General features: G+C 40.5%; 1 protein-coding gene across 2 annotated transcripts in view; it reads left to right on the forward strand.

Annotated features, from left to right (window-relative positions):
* Positions 1-20432, forward strand: part of galnt2 (UDP-N-acetyl-alpha-D-galactosamine:polypeptide N-acetylgalactosaminyltransferase 2) — a 51481-nt gene extending 31049 nt beyond the window's left edge. The window contains exons 3-16 of one of the 2 annotated variants that reach the window (XM_023424995.2): positions 1508-1661; positions 3923-4021; positions 4144-4211; positions 4327-4392; positions 4550-4671; positions 8791-8878; positions 10288-10375; positions 10515-10618; positions 11559-11685; positions 14995-15087; positions 16453-16536; positions 16892-17045; positions 18070-18189; positions 18306-20432. In XM_023424995.2, the coding sequence (XP_023280763.1) occupies positions 1508-1661; positions 3923-4021; positions 4144-4211; positions 4327-4392; positions 4550-4671; positions 8791-8878; positions 10288-10375; positions 10515-10618; positions 11559-11685; positions 14995-15087; positions 16453-16536; positions 16892-17045; positions 18070-18189; positions 18306-18461 (1523 nt within the window). In that variant the 3' untranslated portion in view covers positions 18462-20432. The remainder of the gene's footprint in view (positions 1-1507; positions 1662-3922; positions 4022-4143; positions 4212-4326; positions 4393-4549; positions 4672-8790; positions 8879-10287; positions 10376-10514; positions 10619-11558; positions 11686-14994; positions 15088-16452; positions 16537-16891; positions 17046-18069; positions 18190-18305) is intronic. The other variant, XM_023424996.2, reaches the window with a different exon arrangement.
* Positions 20433-21337: the final 905 nt, after the last annotated feature.

Below are 21337 nucleotides of genomic sequence, written 5' to 3' on the forward strand. Positions count from 1 at the left end.
ATTGGAAAAATGTCGACTGAATGAGTAAACCCAGTGAGAAAAAGGACAGTTAATCTGCTCTGAGTGGTTCGGCGTATAAAGGAATTGGTGAAAGAATGAGTCTGAGTTAGAGACTCCCAGAGTGAGAGGTTGAAACATTAATTTCACCACATTAATTACTCGCTGCCACTTAACATAGATATCAGCAAGGACATCAAGCACTCTGACACATGCACTGTCTCAGAGGCACTGTTGTATAGGCGCAGGCAGATCATCGCAAGCTTCAGCTAATTAGCATGCCAGACACATTCACATGCCGTCAGGGTAGACACACACACACACACTGGCTCTTTCCTCCTCGTCAGGCTCGGTTTCTGTCTGTCTGTCTGTCTCTGTCTGCCTGTCATACACACACTCATCCATACTGAGAGATAGTGTAATCTCACACTACCATATGTTTAACACAAGCCATTAGCATAGCAGCTGCACCCGTATAATTAGTTGCATTATTATTCGCATGTGTCTGTATCTCAGTAGTCAGTGATAAACTGTGAAATTAAACATGACAACTTTCTCTTTTTAGTGCACAATGATCTCACTAATCTGGTCAGACAGACGCGACATGCTCTGAGTGTGTGCCTTTCTAAACTTATATTTTTGGCGCCGGTAAATCAGTAAATACTAAAATTTATGCATTTTTTCCCCTGATTGATTCTTTTGTGTTTTTTAGCTTTGCTAAAATAGGCTCGCCTTGTCTCCTGAATTGTGTTCTGCATTTTTTTCAATATATAAGAAGCAGCATAAATTTCATGTTAGCTTTCCTCAGTGCCATGTCGCTGCCTTGACGAGCAGCAACTTGAAGCGCCAAGGTTTCCTTCCTGTCAGTCGTGAAGAATTCTTGCATCAGCCAGGCTGCTGCCTACATTTCATATTCCCACTGATGTATAATCCCATTCAATCCTGAGACACATTTTCAGCCTTTGTGAAGGTTTAAACATCATCTTTGGTGAAATACATGTTAAATTAACACAGCATATCCAAAAATAAAAGCCTCAGCCAGAGAGTTGCATTGAGAATATGTTAGTTATTAAATCCTGGATTGCAATTTGTTTTCTAGTGGTTTCATCTAAAAGTTGAAACATAAAGAACAAATGGGAAAGGGAAATTACTCATGTCATAATTTATAACTATTTAACAAAACAGGCTAAAAACATGTAGATTAAAATCCGGAAACAAACCTGTCAACTTGAGGGTTGTCAGTATGGTACAGCTGCGTGTTTCAGTTCACCTAACACCCTGTTTGCTTTTACCGGCGGACTTCATTTTAAGTTTTGAAATATCTGCAACTGAATGGAAACTGAATGTTTTTTTGTTTTGTTTTTTTAGCCTTTCCCACCATCCATGCAACCCACCATTTCTGCTTAACTACAAGCAAAAAAACACAGAAGTAGTGTGTCCTTCAACTTCTATGGATGTTTATTGGCTGTGAGCTTCATATGTTTGTGTGTTTGTGTGTGTGTGTCTCCAGGTAAAGTGCGCTGGCAGGATTTTGACCAGGATTTATACGTTGGAGCCACGGTGGTCCGACCAGGTCAGGATCCATACGCCAGGAACAAGTTCAACCAGGTGGAGAGCGACAAACTCCGTATGGACAGAGCCGTGCCTGACACAAGACATGACCAGTACGTACCTCTGCTGAGTGCCCACGTCATTAACTCATGCACGCCCTACAGTTGATACGATTGTGACTGTGTGTGACGTTGTCCCTCTTAACCTGTTACTGTTGCATGTGTGTGTGCAGGGATTTTGTGTGTACATGCTGTTCTTTGCTATCTGTCTATTTGACTAATTGGAAGCAGACGGGATAAGATCTCTTGGAAACTCCCTCTATTGTGGTCTATCAGATGGAACCAGGAAGTAGCAGCAGAGCAGACACACACTGCACACTGTCTGCTCTGTTCATAAAACAAACCCCTGCTAATAGCTGTTGATTGTTCTGCTTGTTAAATGGATGAGGAGACAGAAATAAATCACGACTTAATATCTTGTCATTACTTTTTAGTAAGCTTGATTCACATGTTCGCCAAATGTTCTTGAAATACTTTTCATTCACCTTTTTTAAAAATGATATGTGAAGGTTTTAAACAGTACAAGCTATATGACTTCTGTAGGCTTTCTTGAAATAACAAGAACAAAATTACCTGGGTGTTACCTGATTTTGAGTCTTACCCCAAGCATTGTCATATTTCATCAAAGCAAAATTTGAAAGTCTTAAGGGACTGAATTTGATGTGTGAGTCAGTGAATGAACCCCCGTCTGACTGTGTTTGATTCCTGTGGTACTGTTTTACACTTGACTAGTTTCAAGTGAGAGATCACGCTCCGCCAGCCAGGATGCTCTAAGACACAGTGAACGAACCTGTTCTCAGAGAACAGAGGGATATTATTTTCACACCCTGGCTGAGAGGAACACGTCTGCACTGTAACAGGCTTTCTGTTTTCTGGCCGTGCCTCAACTCGCGCTACAGAAGGACAGCAACGTTGTGGAAAACTGGAGTCATTGTGGTCTAGGATATTTTGGCCTGTATTTCACATCATTATTTTCATTACAACAACTGGACACATCACAAATTAATATTAATCATTTTGTGCTGCGTTTCCATCTTTGAATTGATGCTGAACTTGCTTTTAAAATCTATTTAACAAACAGTGACTTCTAAGTTTAGCTGTAAATCAGCTCGAGACACAAATAAGCGAAACTGCTGCCATCGTTGTCATCTGCCTAGATGCACACTGGGTGATTCAAAGACAATTTTTTATGAAGGCAGTGGTCTGGCCCCCCTGATGTATCGACCTAACTCAGACAGCTCGAGCCATTAGCCTACTAAAAGAACAGGGATGTGTCTCCTATTGATCTAGTAGTGATGTGTCATTTGCGCAGCATGTGGCTGCACTGACTGTTACTGTTTCCCAGAAAGAAGAAGAAGCGTAGCTGGGTCAGTGGCACAGTGGTTTCAACGCACGATCAAAAGCACTTGTAAACCTATTAAACAGCTCTACACACACTGAACACCTTTGCACCTGCTTATTCCTGAAGTTATCCAATCAGCCAATCATGTGGCAGCAGTGCAATGCATAAAATGATGCAGGTTCAGTTAACAACAAGGGAGACATTACCTGGTATTAGTATAGGGATCCTAATTAAGGTTTTTTTTCATCAGTATAAATGTAGAGGAGGGTGTCAACTCGAGATAAATGCACATCCATATTGCCTTCTTTAGGGTTTTATAGCCAATGCTGCACTGACAGATGTGTAACAGGGACAAAAGGACACACACATCATTCACACAGACGATTCAATGACGGTCTGTACTGTACATTCAGCGTGTACTGTACGTTTTATATTGTACATACATAGTATATACTTTACATACAACGCCACGCTGGGAAAACATCTGTGTTGGCACAAAATTACGGTTAATTTCTTGAAACGCACCATGTGAGATATACACATACACACACACACACACACACACACACACATACACATACACACACATACATCCTGTCTTCTCACTCTGCTCTCATGTTGTGTCCTATCACCGATGCTCCTCGCTTTTCAGTCAGGGCAGGATTTGTCTCTGTTGGACACACACACACACACACACACACACACACACACACACACACACTTATACACAGTCTCATGGGATTTTTGTCCTGCGGTCCGCAAAACCAATGTCAGTGCTGGCTTCAGCAGAACATAACTCTAGTGTCGCTGTGTACTGAATCCTTTTATTGTGTTCATGTATTGAGGATCTGTTTAGCGAGCGATTAGCTTGGCTCGCACATTCGGCTGCGTGCTTATGCGCGTAGGAGTGTTTGTACATTTTGTATTTTTCTGTCTTTTTATTCCTAATTTCTATGATTTCTTGTGCTTGTAGTTGCAGACATAAACAATGGAAATCGGACCTACCAGCCTCCAGTGTGGTCATCACCTTCCACAATGAAGCTCGCTCTGCTCTGCTGCGGACTGTGGTCAGGTAGGTGAATGGTGTATGTGCTGTCCACTCAAAAAACTTTTCTATTTTTATTTGTAGGCTGAGATTCTCTCTTCTTTATTACTTCTCTTCGTCCCCTATTTTACCTCTTTCTCTCTTTGTAGTGTCTTGAAGAAAAGCCCTCCTCACTTGGTCAAAGAGATCATTCTGGTTGACGACTACAGCGATAACTGTGAGGAAAGCACGAAAACACATTATACACAAACTCTGACTTATTGAATTCAGCGTGTAAATGCACATGTAATGCGTGTCTCACCTGTGTGACACCTGTTTTGTGTGTGTTTCAGCGGAGGACGGAGCATTGCTGGGGAAGATTGAGAAAGTGCGTGTGTTGAGGAACGACCGCAGAGAAGGTAATTAGAAAGTTGTTTATTTTTATCCCCCAAAAAATATCCCAGTGCTGTTAAATGACCTGTGGGATGAAACTGTTACATTTTGTAGCAGGAAGGATCTTTTTAATCAAAGTTTTTTTTTTTTTTTTTCTTCTTCTGTAATTGATGTTTCCCTCAGGACTGATGCGATCGAGGGTTCGTGGTGCAGATGCTGCCACAGCACCAGTCCTCACATTTTTGGATTCTCACTGTGAATGTAATGACCATTGGCTAGAGCCGCTACTGGAGAGAGTCGCTGAGGTACACACACACACACACACACACACACACACACAGAGGTTCACAGATATTAATATTGGTATTTAGTAGTAGGGGAGACCGGGGATGGTTGTAACACTTTTTGACTCAGCTCCTATAACTTGCAGAATGTTTGCGGTAGGGTACTCAGATTTTGATACAAAGTACCCTCATTTGTCTACTACAAATAGCAATGTTTTTAACTTCTCCAACTATATCACAGAATTCATTATTTGATGTCAAATGCAAGGAGTGCCATTGTTACAACCTACCCCACTACCAGGGTATGTTGTAACACAACCTGGGGTAAATTGTAACAGCAAGATTGAAGAACTAAAAACTGAGACTACACCACAAAATATGCATCTATATAAGTTTATTGTGCATGTGCCAACACTAAAGCATCTTCCTGTGCTTCACTAAGAACAAAAATAACTCATCACTGATGGCTAAATGAAGAACAGTGTCAGTGTTAACATTAAAAGAGCTTTTTTAAAGAACATATTCTGATAATACCTATGAATGTTACACATACAAATGGAAACCTTCAGCAGGAGGTCAGAAGTAGCTCATAATCCATGTAAAATTACAGGAAGACGTTTGACAATTAGTAAAACAACAAACATGCATACTGTGTCTGTCTTAAATGATAAAACATGAACTTGAGTGTGTGTATCTGTGTGTGTTATCCATCTAATCAGAGTGATCAGAGTCACAGTGGTGACAGATGTATGTGGGTTTTCCAGGGGTGCAGTTTTCGTGGGCCCAGAACTTGCAATTTACACATCTGATCCACTTTTCTTTGGGTTTGGAATTTCCAAAGGGCTGCATGCACACAATTCAAAAATCATCTTCATCTGGGGTGTCCTCACCCTTATCCTTGTTCTTCTTGGATCTCTTTTTGGCTTTCTTTCTCTCTGCATTATTTTGTTTGCGTTTCCTCTTTCCAAATATGGCCATTTTCACATTCTTCTTACTACTCCTTTTCTTCTTCCTCCAAGGCCTGCTTGTATCTGTGTAGATGTCTGACTTTCTCCTTGTCGTACCAGTGGTCTTTCTTGGCCCTGCTTTGGGAAATGGTCTTACAGTAGAGGGACTACTGTGCATTGAAGACTTTTTGACTGCTGTGATAGCCCACACTGGGCAGCTTTCTTGAACCTTGTTCACATGGCAGATGGTGTAGTTTCTTGCAGTATCTGCTCAGTGTCACATGGCAGATGGAGTAGTCTTTGGTGACTGACCTCACTGCTTTTCCCTGCCTCACTTCATCTGATGCAACTTTAAGTACATGTGCAGGCACACCCCTATTTGTTTTCCTCACCCACTGTCTTGGCATACTGAAAAAAAGGAGTAAGATAGAGAAAATATGTGAATTGTGATTATGGGGATGGTTGTAACATTTTCTTATATGGTGTTACAACTATCCCCACCCCTGTCAGCCAATGTTTACCTAGCTGTATCAGCATGGTGGTTTGAAATTAGCATGGATGAAATGACTCACATTTTACTTAAGAACCTACTCTCTTACCTGATACAAGTTACCTAATTCAAACTTCAACAGCATCAGTACTAATCAAAATATAGACTTGGTCCCAAAAATTACTTTCTTACCTGAAAATTGATGTTTTGACTGTAAAATCTGCACACTTCCTCTCACAGCCATCCAAATTCACATGCAAGATCAGGGAGGAAGTGGATATACATGAAATTGATCACATGACTCTTATGTTATCCCTTATTGGTGAAAGTGATGCTGTTACAACTATCCCTTTGTTACAACCATCCCCGGTCTCCCCTACTAGAGGGGTACTGTATGTCTGAATGGTCAACACACACCCGGTAGAGCAGCTTGTCACTTCATGAGGTCACTCTGGTTTGGCTGCTAAAGGCTGCTTGTAATGAAAAAAAGTTCTCAGGCTTCCTTTAAAAATGACAGTGAGGGGAAAAAATATATAATATATAAATAATATCACTATCAATTAGTTGTAACTAATACAGTTCCAGTTTTTTGGTATATTCACTCAACGTCTGTGAAGTTTGTGCACTTCACATTTGGAAGAAGAACGGCACTGTAACTGCTTTAAGTGGATGTGATGTCATCTCAATTTGTTATTACACCAACACCATAAAAAAATGCCCCAGAATCGTCATTAAGACAATGGAAATGTTTTCAGGGAGGATTGTTCCCTAAGACTTGATCTGAATTGCTTCACAATAGTGATAAAGTTATTTTCTGTCTGTCAGGGAATTTGTTTTTTACTTCCCTCTTTCACACAGAGGTCAGAGGTCGGCTCCAAAGCAGAACCACTGGAGGTGGTAGTCAGTCGGTGTCTTATTAACGAAGAAAAACAAAGAACGCATGACGTCGCTTCAGTAACACAGGAGTGTTTGGACTCATTATAAAACCACAGCTGCAGATTTTCACATTTCATTTTCTGACCTGAAATATTTGAAAAAATAAATATTTTTATATTAAGAGTAAAATAAGACCAGTAGTTCTGTCAGAGCGCAGAATGTAATCACTTTGTCATGCAGTGAGATGATTTTTATCTTCTGCGACCATAATAGTCAAGTTTTATCTCTATATTATTTCATTTTAGAGAGACCGACCTCTCAAGGGTCTATGAGTCTTTCTTTCCTAATCACAGCAAGCAAAAGGAAAATCCTGAAGCATAATAAACCCAAACTGATTGCCATAAAAGATTTACAGTGAAGCCTTTAAATAATGACTAGAGAAGGAGCAAGGGATTTCACCACTGCAGAAATTTGGTAGTCGGTGTCAATACTAGCAAATTCCATGATTCTCAATACCACAGCAAAAAACAGAAAACAACACAAATGCACACACAGCCATATTGTCCCTGTGCAAGCAGTCGTTTAAATTGACTAACATGGTGAGAGACTCATGTGTGAAAATATTCATTAAAAAAGAATCAGCGTTTTATTTTGACAGACTGAACTGTAATGACTGTAGCCTGCTAGCGTTGTGAAGGCCTAGCTCACATTATGAGCTGCCACTACGTTAGCCTAAACAAGCTAACATTAGCCTTTGTGGACCGTCCGTTGCTACAACAGATGCCAGACGTCACGATTCACAAACACTGACAGTAACACGAACAGTTTGACAACATGTTAATATGAAGTTAGCAACTGAAACTCCCCCTGAATTCTGTGTACAGATCCAGAGGCTTGTCTTTGAGGTGCCTAGATAACTTTGAGGTGTTTCCTCCTTTCATTTAAAATGCTCTGTGGCACCGCTTGCATACTGGCTTTTGGTTGTCTAGAGCTTGTCACTGATGATCCGCGTCAAATGTAAAATACACCAGTATTTTTTTTCCCCACAAGTCACCGCTGACCTGTTGCTGCACTTACATATGCTGATGCCAGCGGTTGTTGTGACATCCTGAGAAGGAGCTTCTTGATTGAACTTATCTAAAGTGGGACATTGTAAATGGAGGTTGTTTTTGAAATATACCTGATATAACAGAATAGTCTGATTGTATTGTTTGGTTTTTCATTCCTAAAACCAAATCTAAGACATTTTGCTGTCAGACTAATTGACTTTTTCTTTTCTTTGCTTTAGTTGCTCTTCTCAATAATAAATCACTCAAATAAAAAAAATAAATAAATTTAAAAAAAAAAGAGAGGGAAATGCAGTCTGTGTGGGTGAAGTGTCGTCTGTCATATCAAAATGTCTCAGCCCAAGATAAATAAACTCTCAGTACCTGGAAGCCTGTTCCTGTTGTTGTCATTCAGACCACTGGAGCGGCCCTTTCTCTAAACTACTGTATGATGGAGCTCTGCGGCTTTCAGCTGATTTGATGTGAAAAGACAGGGCTGCTTTACTTTCTGTTCTACTTCATAAACACAGTGATAAACTAAATATAGACCATAGACTAAACATATGAATCATTGGCTTTGAGGGAGATGTTTACTTCTGCTCTAAAATTCCACAAAACATGAAGTGAAGTTCTCGGTGTCATCGGTAGCTTTGCTTAGTTTGGTCCTTTTTATTTGTAAATATTTATGTATGAGCTGGATCTCCTGTGATTCCCATTTGGACTTTGCCTAGAGCTGAAAAAGTTTTCATTCATTTTATTTTATTCTCTGCCCTTTCTTCAGGATAAGACCAGAGTAGTTTCTCCTATTATTGATGTCATCAACATGGACAACTTCCAGTATGTAGGAGCCTCAGCCGATCTGAAAGGAGGTAAAGTACCCAAGTAGAGAGGTACATGAACACACACACACACACACACACACACACACACACACACACACACACTCGGCAACAAGGCAGTTTGTTAGTTACATTTTTAAAGAATTACAAGAAAAGAATTTTTAGATTTTTTATTTATTTTTATTTAGCTTTTTCACAATACTCAGTTACAGTGTGTTTATGTTATGTTTTCTTACTAGCAGCGCTGATACTTGCTGTTTTGGCATCCAGTGTTTCATTGTTTTCATTTAAGGCCGCCATTGTTATGTCTCACACACAACACAAGCACGTCTGCCAAGTCCATACCCAGCATATTTAGTTTAACGACTTAACACACATAAACTCTGTCTTCCAAACTGCATACTATTTACATTTTTACATTTCCAGTTCCAAAGCAATTTACAAGTGGGGGACATCACTAAAGCTTCAACTGGATTTTAAGTACAGTACCAGTCAAAAGTTTGTAGTATATAGTGCTCTCATACTAATAAAGTCACTAAATAAGTACACTCAAATATTATCCGTGTACTTCATAAATTTGCTTGTTTTTTGAATTTGGTGTTGATGGCCGCTGCCCCACAATGCAGTGTACACTGGAAATGAAACAGCTTAAGTAGATTATAAAACTATTACAGCGGTGACACAGCTCACCACATGTAGTCTGTTTAACCTCTGAATCAATATTATTTACTTTATCTTTAAACGTGCACTAATCAATATTTCTATATTAAAATGGATCAGATGACTGTGTGTAATTGGGAAAGGGATCACTCATAGAGATAAACCCACAAAGAATTTGGTTCAGTCTCTCTGCTCTTATCGCCATAGTTTTTAGCTGCAGCTGGTTTCAGCAAAAGAAGCTCTAAAAACTCACTGTACACCACTTGCACAGCAGCAAACAGCAGACACACACAGTTAGCCACTAGCTGGTGAACATAATGGAGCGTTTAGCAGCTAAAGATCCAGTTATTTCCCTCAGGAATTGGTGGAGACCATTAGCACAACTAATAAGAGATTGAATATTGGATCTAAATTCAGAAGGACGACTCCAAATAAAAGGTAATGTTGCTCGATGTTTGGTGGACGTGTAAATAGGCAAAAATTTGCTAACAAGTTCATCATATCAGCTTAAAAGATTATGATATGTCGGTAAATTGTTGACGGATGGTTTTCTCTGCCCCCAAGTGGCCAAAAAAATCAATTAATGCAGGTTTAAGTTTCCAAATTTGAAATGTCAGTTGTTTTTCAAATTTGGTTTGATTGATCTGTTGACAAGTGTTGTACAATTTATTTAATGACTGCTACTTAATCCAAACTAATGGTCATAATGGTGTTGGTCTTTTGTCCTCTGTGTGTGTGTGTGTGTGTGTGTGTGTGTGTGTGTGTGTGTGTGTCGGCAGGCTTCGACTGGAATTTGGTGTTCAAATGGGATTACATGACTCTGGACCAGAGACGGGCGAGACAAGGCAACCCCATCGCACCCATAAAGTAAGACAGACATTCACACACAATCTCTAAGTGTTCACACAGCACTGACGCATTTTTGGTTGCCAGTTGCCATCAATAACTAATCTCACTCTCTACCTCGCTCCATCCACCTGGCCTCTTTCTCTCTCTGCCCCCGCAGGACTCCAATGATAGCAGGAGGTCTATTCGTCATGGATAAGGAATACTTTGAGCAGCTCGGAAAGTATGACATGATGATGGATGTATGGGGAGGAGAGAACCTGGGTGAGTGCCACTGCAGTGCAAATGCAGCTTCAGCAGAGCCACAGTGGAGAATGAAATCAGTAGAATCACAGTAGAGCGGATGAGGGTATGACTCAGGAATGGATGCCAGAGGAATAGAAAGTCTTGGTTAAAAAATTCAACTATAGGAACGTGATTGAGAGCAGGGAAAATGAACTACTGTCACTGTTTACCATCAACACACTTGGCTGCTGTTAAGTGTTGTCTCACACCCTGACTATCTAACTCTAAAGGTGACAGATGTGTCAGGAGTTTTTCCAGACATGTTTAAGATTAGTTTGATATTTTGGGAACTGGCAAACTGTTTGTTTAGGTCTTCAAGAGGCACATAACTGCAATTTCTTTCCATCACAAATGCTGTTCTTTTGGCTCAAAAGCTAAATATGAAATCTCCTCTTTCCCATGAGACTTGGTTCTGAAGTAGCTCCAGGGATGTGTCTCAGGCTGTGATCAACTCATGAGATCATCTGGGTTTATGATAAAAAAAAAAAAAAACAAACCAGAAAACGCCTCAGTAATTTGGTGGTCAGATATGGAGTAATGCGTCTTCCAGAGTGCAGTTGATCTTAGAAAATTACAGTGTTAATGTGATAATGATTAGAGTCAGTATTGAGTGAGAATCACCGTAGTGTACACAATAGAGCTCATTTTTCAAACAGTACAATGATATAATAACAGCTGCGTCTCCTTGCTGCCTTTGTCTGTATTCAGTTGGGATATTGTTAAGAATAAACAGCTGACAGAATGATCCATGCTTCTCTCAAGGCGGTTAACTGTGAATTAATTGTGATATTTTTATGGAAACAGTGTTGGAACAAGTGTGGGAAAGGAAAACTGTTTTTGACCTGTGTGTTTGTCTGTGTGTGTGTGTGTGTGTGTGTGTGTGTGTTTCTGTGTGTGTGTGTCTGTGTGTGTGTTTCAGAGATCTCATTTCGCGTGTGGCAGTGTGGTGGCAGTCTGGAGATTATCCCCTGCAGCAGAGTTGGCCATGTCTTCAGAAAGCAACATCCATACACCTTCCCTGGTGGCAGCGGGACCGTGTTTGCGAGGTGACACACACATACACACAGACACACACACACGCCAAGACTATAAAACACTCATTAACCTCTGAGCCTCCACCCATCATTTACTTATTAACTCAAGTGCAACATTTCCCATCCACACCCGTCAGATTCCCACCATTGTATAGCCTCTCCTTGATAGTTGTTATTCAGTTGAACAATTCAATGTCAACTGGGTAAAATCCAGCTGCTGATGAAGTTCATGTGACATGATCAAAAGCACCAGATCAGATCATTAAAAAAAAAAAGAGAGATTTTCTCCTCATTTAAGATCCATCATAATATTAAGATAACAATAGCCTCAATGTGTATTTAATCTCTATGTCATGTCAATTATTTCAAGTTATTTGATGTACTGAAGTACTGGCCTAACCAACATTATTTAGTTTTACTACAGGTTTGAGAAGAAAACCTGTGTTAGATTATGAAAACCAACAACAATTAAAAGCCAATTAATCACAGGGAAAATTGGCTTCAGATTAGGAATAAATGCTCTAGTGAATATGGAAGATCTGTTTTGACTTGTGCTGCCATTTAGAGCTCTGAAAAATGTGACAACATAATCACTGCGCATCGGTAATCGGGAACATCATACATGGAAAGATATGGATCTCTTGCTTTGAAACAGTGTCACAAGGAACCACCCCTGGAAACCAGCCCAGAAAACCCTCATGGCCCAGATTTAAGAAAGTAAGGGTGGATCAACAATCAGATAAAAGGATTTTAAAGTGGCTGTGGTTTCCCTGGTCCTCCCAGTGATGAACATAGCATAGGAAAAAAAACACAAAATGAAGGGCGTTATAGACCAAGATGTGGAGCATCTTTGGACTTAGCTCATCACTCTCTTAAATTGGTGCCTGTGAGATTTTTAGTCATATCTGTGACTGATCTTCTGTGGTAAATGCAGTCTTTCAGCGACAGGAGAAAATGACTTCACAGCTCCTACAGCTACACAACATGGCGGACAAGCTTCTGACACACAGGGATTCTCAAGATGTAGAAATTAATCCAGCAACACACAAAATGCACCCATGTTAAAACACTTGGTTAATACTTACAAACCGTGAAGTAGAGCCTCCTGATCCTGAACCCTGACGTGAATGAAACCAGAAAGAAAAGGCTCCAGTGGATATGAACAGCAGCAGTAGATCAATCAGTTTCAGAGCTTATTATGAAAATGTTTTCTATGGGTTTGACTCTGCCACTCCAACTAAGACACCTCCTGTGGACTACAATGCCAGTATGTTTTTGTTACATAAAAGTGAACACAGTGTCATATGTAGCGGCATAACCCTTTCCAACATTTCAAGATATCATTTATTAATCGACGGGTGCAGTGGTGTTCTCATGTATCAGCCTTAACAATGGAGAACAGCTTCATCTGTGCTTTGAGGCTGCCTCAGCTCAACATCTTGCCCTTTAGTCTGAATAAAACACCAGAGTCTGTCCCATATGGCTGCCGGCAGTGACCCTGGGGAGTGACCAGACAGCAGCTGTTTTGTTTACCTGGACAGCATTATAATTATTCTTCCTAAAGCAGCATTTCTGAGAGAAACGGAGACAAGGCCAACTCACAATCAGTGAGAAGAAAAGCCCCTCTAAACCCCACATAAAGTTCCCCAGTGAGCATTGTCCTTGTTACTGGTGGATCAGGATGAAATGGAGGTTTCTTCATGTTGAAAATAGTTGATTGTGAACATCTGATGATCTTGGGGCGTTTAGACCAGTAAATGGTAGTCTGGAAAGAAGCTAGCAGAAGCCTCATCAGGACATAACTGTTTGAAACAGAGACATTCACTGCGCCAGAAGATCAGTTATATTTATTTGTAAGAATTTTCTATGAAAAACAAAAAGGCTAAATGCAACACTGTAGGCAGTTACGTGTCCAGTGCTCGTGATGAAAGCGCTGAAGGCAGCTTTCCCTAAACAAGTGTCCCTTTACAGCGTCACAGGCACATGTCCTGTACCTGTGTAGAACAGAGCATGGCTGTAGTTGGTGGGTCATAAGACCTATTATCATTCTGTCCAGTCACGACCTTTTCAGCCGTTCTACGACGGACAACTGGGAACTATCTCATGATGCAAGATTAATAAAGAATCAAGGATAAAAATCTGACATTACTTTCTGCTCAGAATAAAAGACGTTCCTCATAACTCCACAACTTGAGAATCATCTCGTTTTAAACTTTACTTCAGTATCCAGTCATAGTTATCTGTACATCCATTAGTGTAATGCAATAATAATTGTTAATTCAGCACACCTTTAATGGTGCCAACTTTAAACAAACATATTCTTAAAATATAACAGGGCTTAAGTTGTAGCCAAGACTGGCACAATTACACTCTCTGTCTACATCCTCCAAAGTATTATGGGAATTGCAGCTCTGAAACTTAGAGCATGATTATCCCCAAATAGAAATAAGACAAAGAATAATAGAAGGTGTGACAAAATCCATTAATATTTATAGTTACTAAGGCTACTAATGTCCCATCCGTCAACATGGTTCTTATATTCCTGGGACACTGACGCTTTCCTCTATCTATTTATATGCTGATGTTTGTGTTGAAATCCTGTGTACAAACGGACACAAAACTCAAACAGCTGTGGGGGAGTGATTGTCTTGAGTTAGTCTGAGGGGAGGGCCACAGTGTAAAAATATTGAAAAACCCCATTTCTAGAAAGAATGCAGATATGATCAAGTCGAGCTGTGACTGCTGCTGACACATAGTCTGACAGTTCTGTGTCAGACAGAATGAACATTTGACAAAATGTCATTGCAAATCATGTCAACACACACACTGATGATCCATGAACGCATTAAGTGGAAAAATAAGCAAATGTTCACAGTTGTCTCTTCAACCAGTGAAACGTATAAATGAAAAACAAAGACATGAGAGCAGGACAGTGTGTACGTGTCCATGTGTTTGTCTGTCTAGTGCCACGTTTCTTGGACACTAAACACACACATGCACACACACACACACACACACACACACACACACGCACGCAGCATGTCCAATTTGCAGATGACTGGTCATGTCTGGGCATAGCTCCCATGCAACACTGGTACAGTCTGCCACATACCTCTGTCCTTAATCTGTCTCTGTCCCTGTTTTTCTCTTTCTCTGTCACTGCCACGCTCGGTCTCACTTTGTTTGTCACTTATCACAAAACAGACACACATTTTTTCCGTCCTTCTCCATCCTTATTTTTCCTCATCTGCTCTCGGTCTTTCTTTTACCCTGTTTGATGTCTCATGTCTCTTTTTGCCTGTCTTCTGTCACATCTCTCAGGAACACAAGGAGAGCAGCAGAAGTGTGGATGGATGAGTATAAAAACTTCTACTATGCTGCTGTCCCCTCAGCGAGAAATGTCCCCTACGGAAAGTAAGTACCCTAAAGTGTAAACCTTACCGGAGTTTAACAGAATGATGTTGCTAAATCAGAAAATAACAAAGGCAGCCACATTCAGGGGCATATTAATGAGTTTGCCAATTAGCATTATGTCAGCTGTAAAAGGAGTCGGTAACCCCTTTTATGGAGCTGACATGAGGCAGTTAATGTGGCTTAAAAGAGGGCGAAAAGTCGGTGCCTGATTTGCACTGATCAAAAGACTCTCATATTATTTGATGTGCTGAAGGGATTAGTGTGAAATTATAACGGCATAGGGCAAAGAAAAAGAACATGATGGACACAAACGGCTTTAGTAAAAAGGATCAAGGATCAGATGGCAGAGCTCCATGAAAACGGTAGATGGATATTAAAACAGGATTGTTTTAGAGTTTTTAGCCATGCGAGCGACTTGGCTCTAGGGATGGTAATGTCAGGTGGACTTCTCTTTGAGATATTAGACTGGAATATCTCAACAACTACTGGATGGATTGACATTAAATTTTGTGCAGATATTTATGGTTCCCAGAGGATGACACCTGCTGACTCTTGGGATTCTTTGTCTAGCGCCACCAGCAGGTCAAATTTTTCACTAATCTACTGAAATATTTTACCATCTAAAAGATGGTAAAATATTGGCACAAAACCACAATGCTGACATTTGAGGTTTTGTCCTGACAAATGCTGGATGGATTGATATGAAATTTGTGTCACACATTCATATCCCCCTCAGGATGAAGGGTAATAACTTCAGTGATTCCCTGGCAATTCATTTACCACCATCGTGTGGTCAATATTTAAATGTGTCCAGTACTTTGGTTCATTGCCAAACACCTGCAAAACTAATGACATTCCCATCACTCAGCCTTAGCTGTACCTTTAGTACTATGTAATATCTATTAGCATGCTAACACACTGAACTGAAAGATGTTGAACATGGCAAACATTATACTTGTTAAACATGAGCATGTTACCATTATTATTGTTCTGTGTGACTTCCTGTTGTTGTGTTGTCTGTTCCCTTCTTTTCCACCTTATCTGCAACCTAGCTTACTGCGTCTTTGTTCCTCGTCCCGCCTCCAGAAGAGTCTTATGTACTCTCACATTCATGCGGTGTAGAGAGACAAAGATAAAAAGGCTTCTTGTGTGACCTTGTGGGAACACTCTGGGCATCTTCCTCCAGTGTCAGCCTAATCAGTTATTTTCCCCAAAGGATGCCGCCTCAGATGTGCCCTGGGCCTCCACCCCCTGCCCTTACAGAATGACTGAGCAGGGCTTTAATTCAGTCAAACTTTAGAGATGTATTGGGAACCACAAGTGATCAATGCTTTAATTCTCTCACTGTCTCTTCCTTTCACCCAGTATCCAGAGCCGTTTGGAGATGAAGAAGAGATTAGGCTGTAAGCCATTTAAATGGTACCTGGAGAATGTCTACCCTGAACTGAGGTAAGACAATGAGAGCATTTTATATAATGTGATGGAGTGCAAATGGCTGCAATGACACTAATGACTAACCATTATCTGCAATTATGATTCAAACACATTATTACATTTTGGCAGGTTTGCAGTTTGTCTTATATGAATGAGATAAATAATGCATAAATGTGAAAAGTTCTAAATTGTTATTGTTTCAGATGTAATAACTTAAATACTATACTGTCCCATTGGCACTTTCCTTTTCTGTCACCATACTTACATCACTTTCTGCTATTAACAGTCAAATTATAAAGCCTTAATATCTTGATACAAGCACGATACAGTTAATATGCAATCTAACAACACTGTGTTTGTGTTTGTTTAGGGTCCCAGATCACCAGGACATAGCGTTTGGAGCCTTGCAGCAGGGAGGAAACTGTCTGGACACCCTGGGTCATTTTGCTGATGGGGTGGTGGGCGTCTATGAATGCCACAACGCTGGGGGAAACCAGGTAGCGTTACCACGAGGACACACACAGGTCAGCTTGTCAAATCTTTGCTCTAGAAACACCTGGGTGGCAGCTGGTGGCACTTGTGGTGAGAATACAGAGGATATGTTAAAGGATTCAGCTATTTTAGCATTCAGGGTTGACTAATTTATTTTTTTTCGGCTTGACTTGTGACATATGCGCTGAACTTACAGAGTTTCTGTTCACTGAAGTATTGTACATTGCTCTTAGAGGACGTGGTAATTTCTTGGAGCACTTTGAATGTAGAGAGTTTCCACTATTTGTGTGTGAGTGAGAGTGTGTGTGTGAGTGTGAGTGTGTGCATGAGCTTACACCAGTGTGTTTATGTCGGCAGTTTCTCAAATAGTTTTTTCCTGAAATAGAACGACAGGTGTAGAGGGGGGAAACTGCTGCTCCAGACGTCGACTTTACATATCTGGTTTACTCTCATCATTTTGCTGTTCTTGCCACATAAGTAGTTTTCAAAACTTTTCAAACTTGTGCTGTATCAAATCTAGCTTGAAATTAACCGCAGCTCCGACCAGCAAAGACGGCCTGTTCAATTAGACGTGAATGACAATGTGGTTCTTTAGACAACGTGTTTTGAGGGGAAATTAATGTCTCTATGGATACTAGCAGTTCCTCCTTTGGGTGTCAGCTTTAGAGGAAGAGTATAATATAACACAGATACATTATTATCTATTGCTGCGATTGTTTGTTAAATCAGAGCAGCACATACCATTATAGATCGAAAATTTTCCTTTTTATGTGTTCATGTAAACAGGGTAAAACTGGTCTTACTTTCATCGTCACTTGATCAACCAATTTGCAGTAATGCCAGACATTTGTTCAGTGTAATATGTCAAACTCAGTGTGTGCCAGTTGTTGTAAGTAAATGGGACTTTTTGTTCAAATAACCACTAATAGATTTTTTGTGCAGCACCGTAACATGTATTGTGCAGCCATATTATGTTATATAATAGAACATCAGGTTTATTGGAAAAAGCTCAGAGCATTTATACTAATATTTTTACATCTATGTATTTTTGTAAAGGAGTGGGCCCTGACCAAGGATAAATCGGTTAAACACATGGACTTGTGTCTGACTGTGGTGGACAGAACAGCCGGCTCCCTCATTAAATTACAAGGCTGTCGAGAGAATGACAGCAGACAGGTAAAGACACTGCGTTTGGTCAGCAGCTTCACTCTCGTCTCGAGGGACATTTGTAACATTTCTGCACAGTACGTGTTTTGTATGTGTGTCTCATATTGTCGATTTCTTCTCGACAGAAATGGGAGCAGATTGAGTCCAACTCGAAGCTTCGTCACGTGGGCAGTAACCTCTGTCTGGACAGCCGCAGTGCCAGGATGGGCGGACTCACTGTGGAGGTCTGCAGCCCCAGCCTCAACCAGCAGTGGAAGTTCACCCTCAATTTACAATCATAGGGGGCGCTACAGAGTTGGATCTTGGATAGAGACACCAACGGACTCTGAAACGCTGGTAAGAAGATGGACTCCAGGAGAAAGACAAACTCAATGGATAAATGGATGCTTTTAGCTCCTCCTCCTCCTCCTCAGAGGTGCAGCCAGTCATGTCTACACCCCTCTCCCCCACCTCACCCCACCTAAAAGAAAAACAACAACAACAAAAAAAAACAACAAAAAAACACAACGAGCCACGCCCCCTGGGGGGAGGGGCTTGCAGACCATACTGGAGTAAGCAGAAACTTGACTGTATTTGATGGATGGGTGGCGACAGTGATGATCGTGATGAGGATAAAAGCGATGAAGAGGCTTTCCATCCAAACTACATACCTCAGTGTTTTTTCATTGATGGTTCCAGAGGCAAATGACGAATGAATTCTTTTTGTTCTTTTACTTTCTTCAATGCTGGTGAAATAGAACTCTCTGATGTTTTTATTTTGTAATTATTTTATTTTCTTATTAATATTTTTTATTTCTTGGTCTTAATTCTGTATGGGGGTTCACAGGAGCTTTTTTTTTTGTTTTTGAAAGAATCAGATGTTGGATGTTGGTGTTGTTGCTCCACTCCAGTGCTCTCTCATTGGTTTTCCACACCGAGCTAGAGCCTGTAACAGCAGACGGAGGCTTCGGGTTGCGGTTTCCATAAAGGTTCAGGTGTAGAGTAATGTGAAGAGAGGAAATGGACTCAATTTCATGAGCTTCTCCTCTTCTTTACTTTCATTGGTTTACAGGATCAACAGAGATAAAGAGAGATGAGGTGGAGAGAAGAATGCTGTGTGTACTTCCTTGTTTTCTGTACGGTTTTTCCTGCAGAATGTGTGTTGCGGAGGGGGAAGGGGTTCAGGGAGGAGCTTCTGTACTTTGGACGGGGCCTAACACCGGTTTGGCCTGGAAGAACAGTTCCTGAAGCAGGAAGTGTCCTGAGGCCCAATCTGAAGATTTACTGTTTGTCTTCAGGCTGTAGCACTGGCTGTTACAGCATCTTCACTTCCACACCGTTATGTCTCTAAAGAAAATACACAGAAAATAAATCTCTTACCAGTCTTTTTTTTGTTTACTTTTGTCAAAAAAATTGAACCAAATTTCAAATTGATGTTTTGTGTTTCGGGAATACCAGGGGAGCGATTGAAATCATTTTTCTTTACATACTCTCGCTGTTCTCTATCAGCTCCTTTGGAGCAGTTCCATCTTCCTTTTCCTGCACAGATAATGGTCTTTGCCTTTGTCTATATTGCCATTGTAGGCGGGTTACTGTCTAAGAAACATGCCCAAACTGGATTTGATGTTGCAGCTTCTTCTCTAGAGAAACAGGTGTTTGCTGCAAATGGATAACAGTGACTTTTTAATATCACCGTGATGAGATGCCCAATATTTTACACTTTAACAGACATGATTAAGATGACAGTTTATCCACTTTCAACACTACCCAGCATGCACTGGCATATGAAATTTATTGGTGTCCATGTGTTGCAAATTCCTCAAATGACTAATAATGAAGGTCTGTGACAAAGTCAAGTTGTTTTTGTTTTTTTTATTTATAGAGACCTCACAGATCCCTCGGTTTTGTTGACAAAGTAAAACCTTGCTTATTCCAGCCTGAGAACAGATGTCAGTGTTTCCAAAGTCCTGACTGTAGACAAACTGTATGAAATGTCCGTGCACATGTGTTCTTAGCTCCTGCAAGCTGCACGCATCACCAACAAGTTCCTACAATTACACTGAGACAGGAGTGTTTTGCATGAACATATTTGTTTTGCTCATTGTGGCTCTTAGATGAGCCATCTGTTCAGAAGTTTGAAAGTGCAGTAAACAAGGTTTTGCCGTTTGTCCTCACTCTGTTTCTGCTGGAGGTGGGCAGGTTGTTATGATTGCACAAACAGGACTGCTTAGCCTGTGCTGTGCTGATACAAATAAGAACTCTTTTCTCTTTTATTTTGGTGAGCTGTTTTATTCAGTGCAACAATATTTTGGTGCCACCAAAAAGAATTGTGCCACTTGTTAGTTTCTTGTCACCTGGCTGTGTTACTGATGTCCTTTACAGTACATGTATCTGTTGTATCTCTGTTGCAACACTAGTCTCCCCTGTGCTTCATCATCACTTCATCTTCACTGCTGTGATCCTCTGTACTGTTAGTCACTGATGAGTAATCAGGGTGGATTTTAGTGGGAATTGGTTTTGATTAAATTTGGAGCGACTCGTCACTTGGCAGCTTTAAGGCAAATACATAAACACAAAACATCTCTAACATATATAATGTACAGAAGAAATGACCAATAGAAATCACATTTCCTAGTTTATTCTAGAAAGAAGCTGCAGCCTCAAGTGTTTTTAATGAGAAATATCCTCTCTGTTTCTCATTATTTCTCTCCCTCTCTCTCTCACACACAATCACACTTACTTGTGAATGCTCCATAGATTTTTTTTTTTTTTTATCCAAAACTGACAAAGACAGCTGGTTGTGTTTGCTGTGTTGTCTGATACTCTTGTATCCCTTTCTTGTTTTCTGCCATTCTGTTTCCTTGTACCTGATGCTTTGCCTTGTCCTACAAGTTCATCCATGTGTAAGCAGAGTGAGTGGAGTGAGAGGGGTCAGCGGAAACTGCAGCTGGTTGAAAAGTCTATCCTTTGACTTGATAGGTTTCTTCATTGTGCTTTGAGGCATAGGACCTGTGGGTATGAGGCCGGAGTGAGACTCACCCTGAAGGGGGGGTGTGAGGAAGGTTTTGTGTTTCCATGGTGACCAGACTCAAGGGCCCAAATCTGGTTTAGGGTTTCAGTTAGATTCAAAGCTAATCAAGAGGTGGATTTACTGTTAAAGTTTTTTTTTTTTTTTTTT

The sequence above is a fragment of the Seriola lalandi genome, unplaced genomic scaffold, assembly GCF_002814215.2.
Source record: "Seriola lalandi dorsalis isolate HSWRI2012SDOR001 ecotype SW California unplaced genomic scaffold, Sedor1 jcf7180002054763, whole genome shotgun sequence".
Taxonomy (NCBI): domain Eukaryota; kingdom Metazoa; phylum Chordata; class Actinopteri; order Carangiformes; family Carangidae; genus Seriola; species Seriola lalandi.